We start from the raw sequence: 16,041 nt of genomic DNA, 5'->3' as shown, positions 1-16,041 counted from the left end.
GTTACATAAACAAGGGAACTGAGACTTAGAGAAGTGAAGTGACTTGCCCAATATCCTTAGCTGAGAATCAGAGCCAGGTCTAGCTGGTTCCAAAACTCACTAGCTGTGCTAAAGTAAAAACCAAAACACAGGGTATCAAAAAGCGGTTCCAAGAGAGAATTCAAAACAAAACAATCCACTTTCACTGTCATGTGTCTCTTTCATTATCCTCAGTATCCCTGGGCATTCAACTGGTGGCTAAAAACAACTAAACCTTAAAGAGGAAGTCCAGGGTGTTTGCAAGGAACCAAGTGTCTCACTGTATTTTAAAACAGAAGGGATTATCTGCTGGTATCAAACATACTTCTCTCATGTATTAGTACAGACAACCATCAATTTTCAGTAACAAAGGACATAATACTAAGGGAAAGGTTCCCCGAAAAGAAAAACCAAGGTTGCCCTCACGCTTTTTCTATAATAATATGTGTAGAAAGGCTGCACCCGGCTAATCCCAAGGTCCCCAGGCCCAGATGGGTTAGTCCCGGGCAGTGTGAGTAACCGGCTGTGTCCATTGTCCACACGTGGAGGCATCCGGACATGTGACACGGTCCCCGGCATCCTCGGACCGGTACGAGGACGCGCGTGCAGTCAGGAAACCGCGACCTGTCACTCGAAAAGCCGGCGCAAATACGACTCTGGATCGCCATTCTCAATCTTTCAAAATGCTTTTTATTTAAAAGGAAAAATAAAATAAAAAGGGTTCCTAATCTACCAAAGAATTCCTTTTAGGATCAAGATGTTAACGGGGAAGGAAACGCGGAATACCTTCCCCTGGATTGCGACGAACATAAACCCATTCCTTCCCTTTCAGGAAGATTTGGGGAAAAACTGCAGCTCCTCGAAACGGAATTTTGATGTTTAAATCATTTCCATATTATGCAGATGTGCCTTCAGAGGAAAGCTGTGAAAAAGAGTAAACCTTAAGTCGGTGTAGTACGCAAAATACTAGTAAATCCGCAGGCGCATTTTCACCCGCGGGGCCGCGGACGGTGGCACTGCTGAGGGCGGGCGAGAGGGGGCCCTGCAGTCGGGGAGGGGGCAGGCCGGGCGCGGGGGGCGCCCTTAGCCCCCCAGGAAACGGGCATCGCAGCACCTGCGGTGAGGACCAGAGGAGCGGGTGAGGGACTTTCTTCCCAGGCATCAGTCACATAACAAGCTCTCGGCCTATGGAAGCTGTTGCTCCATCTGATAAGCTCCCAGGTCTGCTTCGCTCACTCTAGTGACAGGAGGCATGGCCTGGTCAGCTTTCATGCCAATACTCCCAGCTCCTCCAAAGTGACCACCACATTTATCTCTATTAATTACACTCAAATACTGCCATCCTTAGTGTCACCTCCTCATCGACTGGAAGTGGCGTCAGCTGCTTTTTTGTAAAGACTGAAATTATTGAAAAATATTTTAAGTGTCTGAAGGGTATATGGGTTAACATATCACCACACACATTTTATGTAAACAGCGTGCTTACGCATAATTATAAATATCTCAGACCATAAAAGAAACCCTTTCCTAGCACTCCCACAAGTGAAAAACAAAGTCTTAGCAATAATTATAGAGGGAGCAGGAGGGAGTGGTAGGAAGAAGACAGTTTACTAAATCGGCAAAATAAAATTTGGAGTTTTGTCCTATAACAAAACCAAAAAAGCCTGACGACCATCTACTCAAGGCTGCCAGAACTTGAGACTAAGCAAACTGTCAGAGGAAACAAATGTGAAAATATGAAACCCTTTTCTGAGAAAGTAACTCCACCAGTTTTGGCTAATCCAATTCTGAATCACTAATGACACCAGCCCTGCTGGGTCGTCTTAACCACGGCGAAGGCGTCCAACGGGTCAGGGAGGGGCTCACAGGTGAATACTCTCTCCGCCGCGGCTGACAAGCTCCACAGATAATGGCCACACTCCTCCTCTCCCCCACCCTTCCCACTCCTCCACTGTTCCGTTTTCAGATTTCCAAAAACAGAGGGCTGACATATCGATACATCATTTGAGGAAAGATCGCTGGGCTAGAAAACAAAAGCTTGGATTCTGGCCCCAACCTTGACCTCGCTCTAGGCCCTCTGGCCAGTGACTTCACTTCTTTGGGCTTTGGTTTCCTCACCAGTCAAACAAGGATGGACTACACGGGTGGCTCCCAGCCTGAGATCCCCAAATCTCCAGAAGTCCCTGGACTTTTAATAACAGACCATGGGATATTTTTATTATTTCAAAATATCAAACAGAGAGAGCCCAGTAAGTGCTGTAAGGCTAATTAAAACATCAACTAGTTTGGCTTCAGGCTACTGTTCCACATGGTGACAGTGGATGGCCCATGATGTCTGTCATAACACAGGAAACTGGGGAGCAAAAGTGTGGGACCTGATATTGTCCTCAAGCTATACCTCAGAAAAAAAAAATCAGTTTCTGTACTAAACATAAGATCCAATCACAAATGTCTGGTTAATCAATAATAGGGAAATAATTGAACACCTATCTCTGCAATTTTTATAATAGACCAAAAAAAAAAATTTAAATTGGAAGTATACCCCATTAAGGGAACAGACTAAAATACAATACCCCTAAATAGTTATAGGGTCACCAGAAACCAGTGAACAATTTACATGCAATAAAAAGCCCGCCCACCCTGCGACATAAAATACCACCACCCCCACCGCCGCCTACTTCTCACTGCCCCCTTGCTATGTGCAAGTCCTGGACTAGGAGTTTAACGCTTACTGACTTATTTAACCCTCCTAACAGCCCTAACAAGTACACGCTATTCTCTCCACTTCATAAATCATGGAACTGAGGCACAGGGTGCTTAAGAAACTTGCCCAAGGACACAGGGCTAGTACACTTCGAACCAGGACTCTAAGTACCCCCGCCCTCCTTCCCCATTAGCTGACCACTCCCTCGCAGTGAGAACTCTCCAGAAACACACACAGGAATGTCCCCAAGCAGAGCCCTCAGGCATCGGCCGCTGCTCCTGCCAGCAGCCCTCTGAAAGGCCCATGGCTGTGGCCCAAAGAGTCATCCTTCACAGGAACTCCTCTCTTCTCAACCCAAATTCAGTGTGCTCGTCCCGGTGGCAGAAATCAACTGAGAGAAGGCAAGGTCCATTGGTCAACGAATACCACCCATTCCTTATGAATTCAGAAGACGCAAACGATTCCTAACAGCTAGCCCCTACAGGCCCTGGATTTGAATCCTGGCTCCATCCCTCACTGACCACGAGATTCACCCCAATACCTGAAGCTACTGTTATATAGGTAACTGCTGTCCATCTCCAGGGCAGCCGTTGACCTAGGTGAGGAAATGCACGTAAAGCCCCTAGAGGAATCACAAACACATAGGAAGAATCTGACACACACACAAAAAAATCAAGCTGAGGTTTAAAAGTCAAACCACAAGTTTAAGGCCCAGCTCTGCCACTCGTTCTCTAGGGCTAAACAACGCTATGGGAGTCAACTAACCCCTCTCCGAGGCTCAGTTCCCACCAACGTTTTGTGAGGGTCAGAGGCAACCGGCGGGCGAGTGCCCTGTAAACTCTGCCCTGCTACGAACACGCTGGGGTCGTTTTACTTTATAAAAATTACCTTTATGTTCATGGTATCGACGGGTCCCTCCAAATGCTGTCTTCGTCTTTAAAACGGAAAAACTGAGGCCGAGAAAGTTCAAGCCATGGAGGGAAGGCTGGTGCTTCCAAAAGTAGGGTGTAGGAAAGGACTGGGCCAAAATAAATTCGGACCATGACAAAGCAGAAACCCAGTCGGCCTTCAGGAGGGAGAGGAGCCTAATGCCCATCAACCTGACGGTAACCAGCGGCGTCCCTCGCCGAGGAAGCCTCTCGGGCACAGCCTAGGCCTGAGCGTTCTCCAGCTCCCCCCAGAAGCAGTGTTAGGCTTCAGGGTGGGAAAAAGCTTCCCTATCAAATCTCGTTTAGCATCACCCGTAAGTTAATTTTGTGGACGGGACACCAACCGGAATCTCACTCTAACTTGTACTCGCTTCATTAAGCCTTTAAAGAAAAGTCTCCATCTCTCAAGAGAGGTTTTTTTTCCTTCTTTGGTTGGTCAAAAATGTCCAGAAATCTGCATTTCCTTGTTCCCCAGGTCTCCTCATGCTAAATATGGTAACCGCTGGCAAACAACCAGCCCAGTAAATTCCAATAATACTTAAGAAAGCATTCACAGTGCCTGATATTACTCTGAATCAAACACTTAAGACCTGCAGGGCTTCTGCACAGAGCAGTTCAGCTGGAGCTCTTAATGTCAAAAGCAGCGGGGTGTCTTAAGAACACACAAACGTGAAAAAAAAAAAAAAAAAGGCAATCTACTCCTTTTTATTGCAACATTCTTCAGCAACAACACTGATCTCCTACCCACTGTGTGCACAGCGCTGCGCCAGGGCGGTGGGAGGCTGGAGGGAGGAATGGGAAAAACAGGTGGTGTCCACGGGGTGCCAAAAGGACAGGTTGATTCAGTCAGCTCTGTCCCACAACTAATCAATTTGGTGAGGGAGGGGGAGGGAGTCTGAGTCACCCTGTTGTCTGACCACACCGACTGGCTAGGCCGCTGTACCTACAAAGATGGATTAGGTTAAATGTCAGACTCAGTGGTGCATTAGGCCTGCCTTTCGGGGATGCGACCTCCACAACCTTGGAAATCGAGGAAGACAGGGCAGAGGCAGGTGACCCTCCACCCACCCAAAATCACATCTTTGGCTCCAGAAGCGACTGTTTTCCTCCAGTATCCTTTTATTAAGTATTAAAGTAAATGTGCATTTCCTGGGCACAGACAACTGACAGTTTATTGATGTATGATATAGTCAGATTAGAATTATAAAGTAGCTACAGAAAATTCCAGTTAACAAATTACACAGAAAATTGACCAAGCTCATTAGAAATCGAAAGATTAAAAAAAAAAATTTAACCTAGAAAATAAATGAATTTTATATCCACACTGGTAAGCAATTTTATACTATGTAATTGACCTGTCCAGACCGGTTGTACAATATTTACGATAGACAAAAGACTAATACACTTAATATTGAAAGAGCTTTTTCAAATCAGTCACCAAAAATAAACACCTTGACGGGTAAAAGAAACAATTGGCCAAAATAAGTCAATAAAAGACAACACAAATGGGCCACTGGCCATGTGAAAAAACACTCATCGTCGCCGAAGTCAGGGAGGCAAATCAGGCAGAAGTAGCGTTTACCACTTATCCAAATTGGTAGAGCGTTTTCAAAATAACACCAGCGCTGACGGTGGCTGGCGATGCTCACATGCTGAGCGAGGTATAACCTGATCCGGCTCTATGGAAGGGAACCTGGCAGCGGGTGTCAAAAGCCAGAGAACGGTCCATACTCTCTGACAGATACAACAATTTGACTTCTGGGAGTTTATGTTAATGAAATAAATATTCCTACAGAGGGTTATATGCAAAACGTTTCATCATAGCATCATTTGTAACTATGACAATAGAAAACTATAAATAATTTCAATTTAAATAAAATATAGTAGATTCTCAAGGTAGAACAATACGCAGCCTTTAAAACCACATTCTTAAAGAACACACAGATGTGGGGAAATAACTATATGTACTTTAAAATCCCAGTTACAATAATAGACAGAAAAACAATGAAATGTATTAACATATTTACCGTGGGTTTGGGTTGGAGATGGTGGGATTATTGGACGTCTTAATTTTCTCTTATGTTTTCCTGATTTTTTAAAATCCTGTTTCCTGATTTTTAAAAATCACTCTCTTTGACATATTAATGTCTCTTCTGGAAATCTAACTTAATAATAAAAAAAAATTCCTAAAGAGGGAAATTTCTTTCTATATGAAAATGATCAGTATCATTTATACAGGAAAAAAAAAAGAAAAAGATGAAACCAACCAAATATGCAAGCAAACCAAAGGGGAATGATCAGAACATAGTAAACTTATTAATTAGAATATTACTTAAGTATTAAAATTCCATTTATGAAAAATATTTACAACTGCCGAAGAAAGGCAGAACAAAATTGCATATATCTTATGAATCAACTTTTTAAAACTAAAGGTAGGAAAAAAGACCAAAAGATGTACACCAAAATATGAACAGTAAAATACCAGCACCACCACCAGCTGCTCTGCAAATATTGTACAGGTGCCAGAGAAAATCAACAAAATACAGATGACTTAATTATGTGTAAACTTAAGAAATGATGCTGTTATGTAAACCTACCTTCAAATGTTACAATATTTGTTTGTAGCTACAACCATTTTCCCCAAATCTCTTAGAGGGCCTGTGTCACAGGAGCCAGGATATATTGTTACTTACTTTAAATAGTAACATAAGGCCAAAGACTTGCACCATTCACAGAATATGTTTTTTTCTCTAATAATCCTCATGAAGATTAAAAAGTACTTTAAATATTGTAATAAAGTAAATGTCCTTAATGTTTCCAAAGAAAGAAGATCTAGCAAGTCAAGGCAGAGTCACAGCAAAGAAAAACACAATACAAAGAAAGCACTAATCGAAATACCCTAAAACTTCAGTGAGTCTCAACACTTTCTGGGCCCACAAAAAGCATGTGAAAGCAAAGAATTCAGCAAAAGTTGCTTTGCAGCTTACCACGTCTACCATTTTGAGAACTTAACACCTTAGCACTATCTAGTTTTCTAACTATACATATTAAAAGACGCAGCAGAATGTACAGCGAGCGAACTGTAGTCGAGCGTTCTTATTTGAGTCTCGGGTCAGCATACGTGCGCCCACGTGGCAACCTCTCCCTGTTAGGTGCTAGTTCAAATGGGCTATTTCACCTCTGAGGCGGAAAGCCTTCCCGAATCCCCTCCCGAAAGAGGGATGAGAGGAAAAAGAGGGAAAAGATGAGCCACCCTTTACAAAGGCGCCTGCCTCGGAACAGGGCCGTGCACTCCAGGCCGTGACCGCAGCTTCTCACACTCTGCATTCAGCAAGCAAAGCTGTATTTTAAAGAGATGCGATTTGTTAAAAGGCAACGTATTATTAGCGAGACAATCTCTGACTCCAATCAAAATATTATCACCATGTGTTCCTTCCCTCGCAAGACACACACACACACACACACACACACACACACACACACACACACTTTCTTCATATGAACAAATACCCATGAGGGTGGGAGACAGGTTCTGCAACACCCTCGGGCCCAACCTGTCTTTGTGAGACAATGAGTCTGTCTTGGCATGATGTTTGGCTGATGTGTTCAAAGAACCAGAGCCACTGCCCAGCTGCCAACATCCTGCAAAAGGAACTGAGTGGAAGACCAGAAACTGCCCCGGGGCCGGCCTCTGGGGAAGGTGCTTCGGTCCAGGAGGGAGAGAGACCCAGGCCCCTCGCTGCCCGGCCGGGAGACTAAGGGCACCCGCGCTGGACCAAGGCAACCGGCCTGCAGTTCAACAGTGGCGAGGGACAGTCAAATGACACCCCCACCCAAGAGTTTGCTCAATCCTATCTAGTAAAGCCCAAACTCTGAGGAGCAGGTAGAACAGGGTTTTGCCAAGACAAGCACAAGAGGGTGAGGGAGATGTGTGATTAACCAATGCCACCCACCTAAGGCAGCCACTCTGGGTGTGTCCGTGCCGCACCTCAGTCACTGCCTGGCTGTGACGAGAAGTTCCCTCAGCGGCTGTCACTGGGAACTAGATTTTCCAGAGAAGATTCTTCCACCTTAATATGTCCTAGATTGGGCTTGGCACTCAGGCTGAGAACACAGCCCTCCCTCTCGCCACAAACCCACTAATAGACATAATAGACGCCACGACATGTGCCAGATTTATAGTTACACCCTCACCAGACAAAGGGGTCTTTGTCTTTTCCCCAAGTCAAGTTTTCATATTTCTAAATTACAGCAGAGAAAGGAAGACAGCACACAAGCCGGGCAGGGGTGAGCTGGGGGTCGCTGGACCTGGGTGGACGTGGAGCCTGCTCTCCCAGACCCCACAGCTCTCAGTCACCCTGACTGCAGGAACCTGCTTTTACAGGGTGTAGACAGGTGAGTAAATGACTGTGCTTCACATCGCTAATTGTGTGCTCATTTGGCTCCACGGTGATGTCAGCTCCTTGGGAGCCTAATGTTCTACTTGGTCAGTGATTCCCACACATCCGGAAGAACAAAATACCCTGTGCTCCCTACCACGTGATGCTAAGGGAAACACACAAATTAAGGGTGAAAACACACCACAGTCCTCCCTAACACGCCGTTCAGAGAGCTACCAAGATGATCAGTCTTAGAGCCAGCAGGTAGGGCTCCCACCAGAATACTATACGGAAACAGGTATCGATATAACATACACAAGTTAATACAATAATGGCTTGGCTTGTCCCCAACCTACTGCTCCTAACATCCCCCTTTCTTGGCCTGCCTCTTCTTTTTAAGGCCACCACGTATTTTCTGCCACACAGCCGCCACTCCCCTCAAACAAGCAGAGTTGGAGAAAATGGACAGATCCCCAGCAAACCTCCTACCACCACCACCAAGCCGCAGCTGGTCCCACCCAGAGGTCGTGAGCGTGTCCCTTCAGATCCGAAGCCACTTCCCATCAAAGACAACAACGTCAGTGCCTCCGTCTGAGGAGCACTCCCGGGCCCCTCCTTGCAGGCTGCTCTGTTCTGCTCAAGAGGCCCTGGGTTCCTCCTCCATTCTCCGTTTTCTTATTCCAGTTGCTGCGGCAGCCCAGATGCCCCCAAAGCAGGGCTGCCTGAATGAGTGACTTTTTATCTTTCTGCACGAACACGTCTGAAGGAAACCCCTGACGTTGACACGTGTCCAGGGGTTAACAGAGCAGACATCCCAAGGGCCAAGGCCAGACGTCCTCGGTGGATGCCAGCGGCCGCGGACACCTGTGTGTTCCGGCATCGCAGCTAATATTCTGATGAAGGGCCGGGGAGGCTTCCATCCAAGTCGCACAGCACACCCACAGCTTTGGATAGTTGGCAGATTCTTTTTTTTATAGATAAAACTTATGGAGATACCCAGGCAGCTTCCTTCTGTCTAGTGACCTCGGCGTTCGGCAAGCAGCAACAACTTCCAGGGGGCAAAAATGACCACAGGGCCCAGTCAAAGCAACCCATGTCTCTAGCACTGCCAAAGGACAGAGAGACAAAAACTAAACCGAAAACCCTGGGCTCCCTCCGATTCGCTCGTCAGTGATTCCAAAACTTCCTGATATCACAGTTACCTGGCTCTTCCTGAAAGACGCAAATTCTCAGGCACTACTCCAGACCCACTGGGTCACGACGATGTTCAGGAGAACACCCCAGATGGGGTCATCTCCATGCTCCTCACTGGGTTTAACTCCTTCTAAGGAGGGGTAGGTGCCAGCTCAGTAAAGGGTCACCCCTCTCCAATACTGTCACCCACACAAGGCTCACGATTCCATGAGGCAAATTCCTGAGAAGACGTAAGTCATAAGAAGACAGGTTCCTGAGAAGATGGAGGCAAGTCAGTATAGGACAGATTACAGATGAATATAAATTTTTTTTTTTTAAGAATCAGAACCGTCGCCTGGCTGGTGTGGTTCAGTGGTTGAGTGTTGACCTATGAACCAGGAGGTCACGGTTCCAGCTGTGGGCTGGATCCCCAGTAGGGGGCATGCAGGAGGCAGCCGATGGATGTTTCTCTCTCCATGTTTCTCTCTCTCCTTCTCTTTAAAAAATCAATAAAAACATACTAAAAAAAAAAAAAAAAAGAATTAGAGCTGTCAAAAGATGGAGGAACCTGCCTCCAGAGGCAGGGAGCTGTCTGTCTATCACAAGGGGTGTTCGAGCAGAAAGAAGGCAGGCTGCCTCTTGCCGGGGATGTTGTAGGAGGGTCACCTCCAGCATGGGATGGGCAGAAGGACTAGATGAAATTTAAAGTTCCTGCCAACACACAGACCAAGAAGGAGGAAAATTTCAGCTACCCATTAATTAATAAAAAGAGATAGCATAAAAGTCTGTAGGTGGGGTCAGCTTTCCACTGATCTTGTCTCTTCAAAGGAGAAAGGATCATCAAGACACACCCCTGACTCACCCTAGGCCTCTCCTCCAGAATATCCCAGGGGTGGAAAGGGCAGAGCAGAAGTCATAGGTGCTGTGACCAAAACCTGCTGCTTGCTGAGTCTGCAGGCTGGGCACATGCCAGACGGGTTTTGTAGGCCAGAGGGATGCATGTGTCATAGTCCCTGCCCTCAAGGAGCAAACCGTATGGCAGAGAGAGCTCGCACACTTTATGGCTCTCTCTCAAAAAAAAAAAAAAAAATTATTTATTATCTCGCCTTTAGCGTTTTTCATTAGTGGTGGTGGTTTTCTGGGACCTCTCTTGGTGGGAGGAAAAATGACCTTTACTGACTGTACTTACTCTTGGTCGACTACAAGTCTGCAATATCCAACTCGCAGTGAAAAAAAATTATCTAAGCATAAACGGAGTTAATTCTAATTTTAAGAATTTAAAAATATGGTTCCAATAGTTCCCTAAAATGATCAAATTACAATGAGGTATAAAAACTCTGAACAAAAGAATAGAAATTTCTGGCCCAGAAACACAGTAATACAGGAAGCAGTAGAAGCAACTCAACCGAGAGGCAGGGGGTGGATGCCAGTGCCTTTGAGGCTAAATTCCAAAGTCAAAGTGACCTTTATGAATTGCAGAAGTGATCCAAAAAAGAGAGAGAAGGAAACAGAGAGAGAGAGAGAGAGAAATTCAAAATAGCAAGTTTAAATAAAATATCTGGGGAAGGGAAAAATTTGGTTTTTCCCCACGTGTACACGATGACTCTTGCAAATACTACATTTTTTTTTTTTTTAACTTGGAGTACCATCATAGTGCAAAATAAGAAAATAACTAGACGTAGTTGTTCAGCTGAACAAACATTTATTGACAGCCCTGCAGAGGCCAAGGCTCTGTGCTAGGGTAGGGGTGGGAGAATTAGGACACACACAAATGAAAGGATAAGCTTTCCTCCTCAAGAAGCACACATTGACAATATGCACTGGAGGGCGTCCTGAGCGGCTCTGTGCACGTGAGCTCATTGGTACAAGAGCTGCAAGTGGTGTGGAGAGTAAATGAGGCACCGGACTGAGGGCCAGAAGAGAAGGGTTCTAGTCTCAACGTTGCGATTGGCTCAGTGACTATGGACAAAGTACCTGAGCAGATGCAAGACTGACACAGCCCCCCTCCCACAAGCCTGCAAGACGAATTAACACCGGACCTGGGGCAGAATTCCGTCGTCTGGTGCCCGGCCCGGCGATCTTCCCAAAATATGATACGTACAGGTTATGTATAAAACACATGCACGGGGAGGGAAACGTGGAAGTAAACCCTTTGACTTCAAGTCATCGGCTGAGAAAGGGAAGGAGCGAGGAGGGAAAGAACTGGGAAAGGATGGCAGGGAAATGGAAGGTTCAAGCTGTGACATCCAGGTAGAAATATCAAGAAATGAGGAGCATAAACACACTATCTGTACAATGTAAAATCTCTCATATTCTCATCTAAATCATGGCTTAGAGTTTTTTACTCTAAAACCATTAAGGGCAAATACGTAGAAGGTCCAATAGGATATAAACGAATAAAACTTGAAGGAAAAGAGATGACCGAGAAGAAAAAGGGGTGGGGACCTTATAATAATATCACTCAAATTCATAAAGCCCTTCTGAAGAGACGAGGGGGCCCCACCGTGCCCAGGTCAACAAGAAGAGGCGGCCTTACGCTTGATCGCTTGTATGTCAAACAGAGGGTTAAACACTGGAATGGCTGGCTAAGGTTAGGTTCACTCGAGAATTATTAAAATCAGCAACAACCCGACATTATTAAAATTAGCAACAACCCGACACACAGACCCGAAGGCAGAGTCATGAACTACCAGTGGGTTCCAGCCAAGCTGCTGTATTAGAATCACCTGTCAACCTTGAACAACACCGATGCTCAGACGCAGTGTATCGGAATCCCTGGGCCTGGAGTCCAACAACCACGCCAGCTGATTTCTACGGCACCAGGATGCGGGGCTTTGTTCTGTGACAGTGGGCAGGATAAAAAGGCCGAGGGATGGCATCTGAGACTGGGAACTAGATTGATGCAAATTTTGTGGGCAAAATAAAATTTCTGTGGGTGTGATATTTTTAAAATGTCTTGCAAGGCTTCTCTGAAGCATCCAAACATATCCCACTGAATTTAAACATTTCTAAAGGTCCCAAAATCAGCGGCTACAACTCAGGCGACCCAGAAGCTACCCCTCCACGCCACGAGAAGACTACAGAAGGGGCGGGAGAGTGAAAGTGGTGCAGAAGACGGGGGTGAGTAGTTTTAAAAATCAAAACATTGGGAAACAAACAAAAAAAAAGAGGCTGGAAATAATCACTCTCCTTCCTCCCCCTTTTCCACCCCCCAAAAAAGAATAATAATATAGAAAGAAAAAGGGAAATAGTTTCATGTCCATCTGAAAAAAGAAACACAATTGCACTTTGTGATATTTTTTAAAAGCAAGAGATGAATGCAGCTGTGAAATTATCTAGCAGGCAGCAAAACCAGGGTGTCACCTCACACTGCAGAGCAGAAGAAAACCAGCAGCAAGGTGGTCTTGGGTAGCTGTTTAGACAACCCGACGGATGGGTTGACGGCTCCTTGCCTTAGGAAACCAGTGATGTTTAAATTAACCACTGGCCACAAGCCAAATACAGGAACATTCAAAAGTTTGGAAGGGTGTGTTACACTCAAAGGTTTGGGTGGGTGTGTTACACTCAAAGGTTTGGGTGTGTTACACTCAAAAGTTTAGAAGGGTGTGTTTGCCGGTACCTCGGCAAAACACAATAACAGATTAAAACAAGTGAAGAAGGCGTCGCTGCCAGACTCTGAAAAGATTTAAGATTTGTACCAAGAAACAGGTTTTTAAATCTCTCCTACTACAGTTTAGCATCTGAAGAACACCTGCCTAAAAATCAAAATACCTAAGTCTTGTCCTCTGGGCTAACTGACTGACACTCAGCTGGTCCGCCTGAACGCTTGCTAGTAATAGCAATACGTCATCAATGCAGAAGTAAAAAAGCGGACATCTGCCCGGCCCGAGTGGCTCAGTCGGTTGAGTGTTGTCCTGTGCGCGGAAAGGCTGGGGTTCGAGTCCCAGTCAGGGCGCCTGCGTGAGGCAGCACATCAATGTCTCTCTCTCACATCGATGTTTCTCTCTCTCTCTCCCAGCATGTCCTCAGGTGAGGATTTAAAATAAATAAAGAGGACATCTCTCTACCTACTGAGATCCTAGGATGAAAGAGGCCCTGTGTGTCAGAATAACTCTATTTTTGATATGTCTTATCATTTAACACTTAGCTTTGCAAATCACTCTGCAATCACTTTATTACTCCCTCCAACTCTCTAAAGTAGGTGATTTCTTCAGTTCTCTTTCACAGGGGAGGAGTCTATAGATCATGAAGATGAAGTTATTTACAAAAACAAGTTGACGGTAGACCAAGGATTGTAATCCTCAGACTGGCCCCCTGTTGATAGTCGTCTCTGTTCTAAATCTACACTCATGCTAAAGCTCTCACTCAAAGGAAAAGTTAGGGCAAAAGTGCCACCGTCTGTGCTTTGTTAAATGCTCCCCAAAACAACAGGCTCGATGTATCACCCCGCAGTAGCCGCGCCCACTTCTGAAATTTTTAGAGGTGTATGGAATTTGAACTTTCCTAAAAGGATCTGGTTGGTGCTGAACAACCCAGAACTGTGATCACCTTGCTCTCTTTAAACATCTGTGACTGGCCTGTCGACTGCCTGTTAACAGTGAGCAAAGAGCAAATTTTTCTGAAGTTCATCATCTTAACCTTTTCTTTGCAAAGAGACATAGCTCATGTACCTGTTTTTTTTTTTTTTTTTTTTTTGGTCAAGGAAAAAGATTCCTTCAGATTAGGCTACTTTCAGTTCAGCAAACATACACAAGCCACCACCCCACTGGAAGTAGAGAGTTCAGAAAAAATAAAGCACAGCCCTGCCCTGAAAGGACTTTATGAATACCTTCTGACTGCCACGGGTTTAATATACACTCTCTTAATTAATCCTATTAGCTGGGTAATTTCATTCCCATTTTATTGCTGAGTTCATCCAGCAGAGCTGGATTTGAACCCAGGATTACAGAGCAGGGCTCAAAAGCCCAAGCTCTTCCCACTAAACAGTCTGAAGAAATTTGGAATCTGTGATTGTGGGTGAGATGGGTAAAAAAAAAAAAAAAAAAAAAAGATTGGATTTCCTTTCCTTGGTGCAACCTTGTTCAGAAAAACTATTGCAAACATCCAACCGCAGAGAGGCTTTCTCAAGGAAACACTTTGAATCAAAGTCTCCACTTTTCCTCGCCTTCCCGTGCCCCACCCCCAACCTGCCAAAAAGCGCTGCAAACTCGGCTGCCAGGTTGGAGGAGTAGGTGATCGTCACACCACATTCCTGGCGCTGGACAAACTCCGAAACAGCGCCCGAGCTCCGCGCCTCAGAAAGAATAAACAGCAGTTGAGATTTTTAAAATCATGTGGCCCAGCGAGCGGCCACACCAGCCTTCCCAGCGCTCCTGCCTCCAGCCTCCAGAGGCTCGGGCGCAGCGCGGCGCACGGGACTCGCCGGGGCCGCGGCCCCGGGGTCCGGGCTGGGGCGCAGCGCGACACTGGCCCGCGCAGACCCTCCCCACCCGCCGGCTGCGTGCCTGCCCCGGGCACGCTCGCTCGGGCTGGAAGGTGCGCGCACTCGCCGGGAGGCCCTGCCCCGGCTGCTCCAGGCCAGGACCTGGATTCCTTCGCTCAGCCTCTCGGCGGCCCGCGGCCGCGATGGTTTGTCACCGGCAGCCCGCCCCCGGTTCCCCTTCAACCCCAGGAAACGCGGAACCAAAAGGGCAAGGCTGCCCAACACCCCGAAGTCTGTGCTCAGAAAGGGAGTTTCTGAGCCTCGCTGCCCGGCCGAGGAGGCGTGTTGGGGGGCCACCCGCCGAGGGGAGCGGGCGGCGGGGAGCGCGGGGGAGGGGGCGCGCCCAGGGAGGGGACCCCCACGATGTCCAAACTTTCGGGAAGCGAGTGGCCTCGCTCCGAGCCGACGGCCCAGCCCGGCCTTCTCGGGCAGAGGGGACGGAAGGGTCCCCCCAGGTGGCCGGCCGAGGCGGGGGCGGCGGGGCGCGGACGGCGGACCGCAGACCGCGGCGTGGGGGCAGCACCCCCGGCCCGAGGGCGCGATGGCCCCGATACTCACCACGCGCGAGGGCCGCGCGGCACAGCCAGAGCGCCAGCAGCACCCACAGCGGAGCCGGGCGCAGGGCGGGCATCTTCTCGGTCTCCTCCGCCGCCGCCGCCGCCGCCGGGGCAGATCCACATGGGGAGGGGGTCCCCGACAGAGGAGCCCCCACTTTCTCCTCCCTCTTCCTGCTTCCGCGGCTCACAGCCCCGCGCTGCGCCCCGAAACTCAGGCTCAGTGCCTCCACTCCCTGAACCCCGAGTCGACCGTTCCCGGGCCGCCGCCTCGGCCGCCGCCCGAAGTTTGGCTGCAACTTTCTCGGCTGTGCAGCGAAGCGGCCTCGTGTGTCCTTCCGCCTCGCCGCCTCCTCCCACCCCAAGCCCCGCCCCCTGTCGCCGGCCCGGGCCCCGCCGCCGCCGCCGGCACCCAGGGGTTTCCCGCAGGAAGAAGCGCCGGCCCGGGCCGCGCGCGGAGGGATCTACTACGAGCCCTCGGGCCGCCCCGGCCGCCCCCGGCCCGCGGCGGGGACCCGCGCGCCCCCGCGCCATCGCCGCGTCTGCGCCGCGCCCGGCCCGGCCGCTGGCGACGGCGGGCGCTGAACTTCAGACACGAGGCTCGCCGCGATCTTGAACTTGCGGGGACAGCCAGCCCTCGCCCAGGGAGCTAGGTATCGCCCCCACATCCACACACCCACACACTCCCGGGCTCCCTGGGGGAGCGCGGCGGAGGACCCGGGCTGTCAAGGAAATGGGGGGCAGGGCGCCAAAGCCCATTGAAAAGGAACAGAGCCTCGCGCCGCGCCGGCCGCGCTGCTCC

At 48.2% G+C, this 16,041-nt stretch overlaps 1 protein-coding gene across 1 annotated transcript in view; it reads right to left on the bottom strand.

Annotated features, from left to right (window-relative positions):
* NOTCH2 (notch receptor 2) overlaps positions 1 to 15,584 on the bottom strand; it is a 126,136-nt gene extending 110,552 nt beyond the window's left edge. Inside the window, exon 1 of the mRNA XM_081120352.1 lies at positions 15,244 to 15,584. Within this exon, the coding sequence (XP_080976478.1) occupies positions 15,244 to 15,316 (73 nt within the window). The 5' untranslated portion in view covers positions 15,317 to 15,584. The remainder of the gene's footprint in view (positions 1 to 15,243) is intronic.
* Positions 15,585 to 16,041: the final 457 nt, after the last annotated feature.

Source organism: Miniopterus schreibersii (genome assembly GCF_964146895.1).
Source record: "Miniopterus schreibersii genome assembly, chromosome: 19".
In the NCBI taxonomy this organism is placed as follows: domain Eukaryota; kingdom Metazoa; phylum Chordata; class Mammalia; order Chiroptera; family Miniopteridae; genus Miniopterus; species Miniopterus schreibersii.
This window is presented reverse-complemented; position numbering and strand designations above follow the sequence as displayed.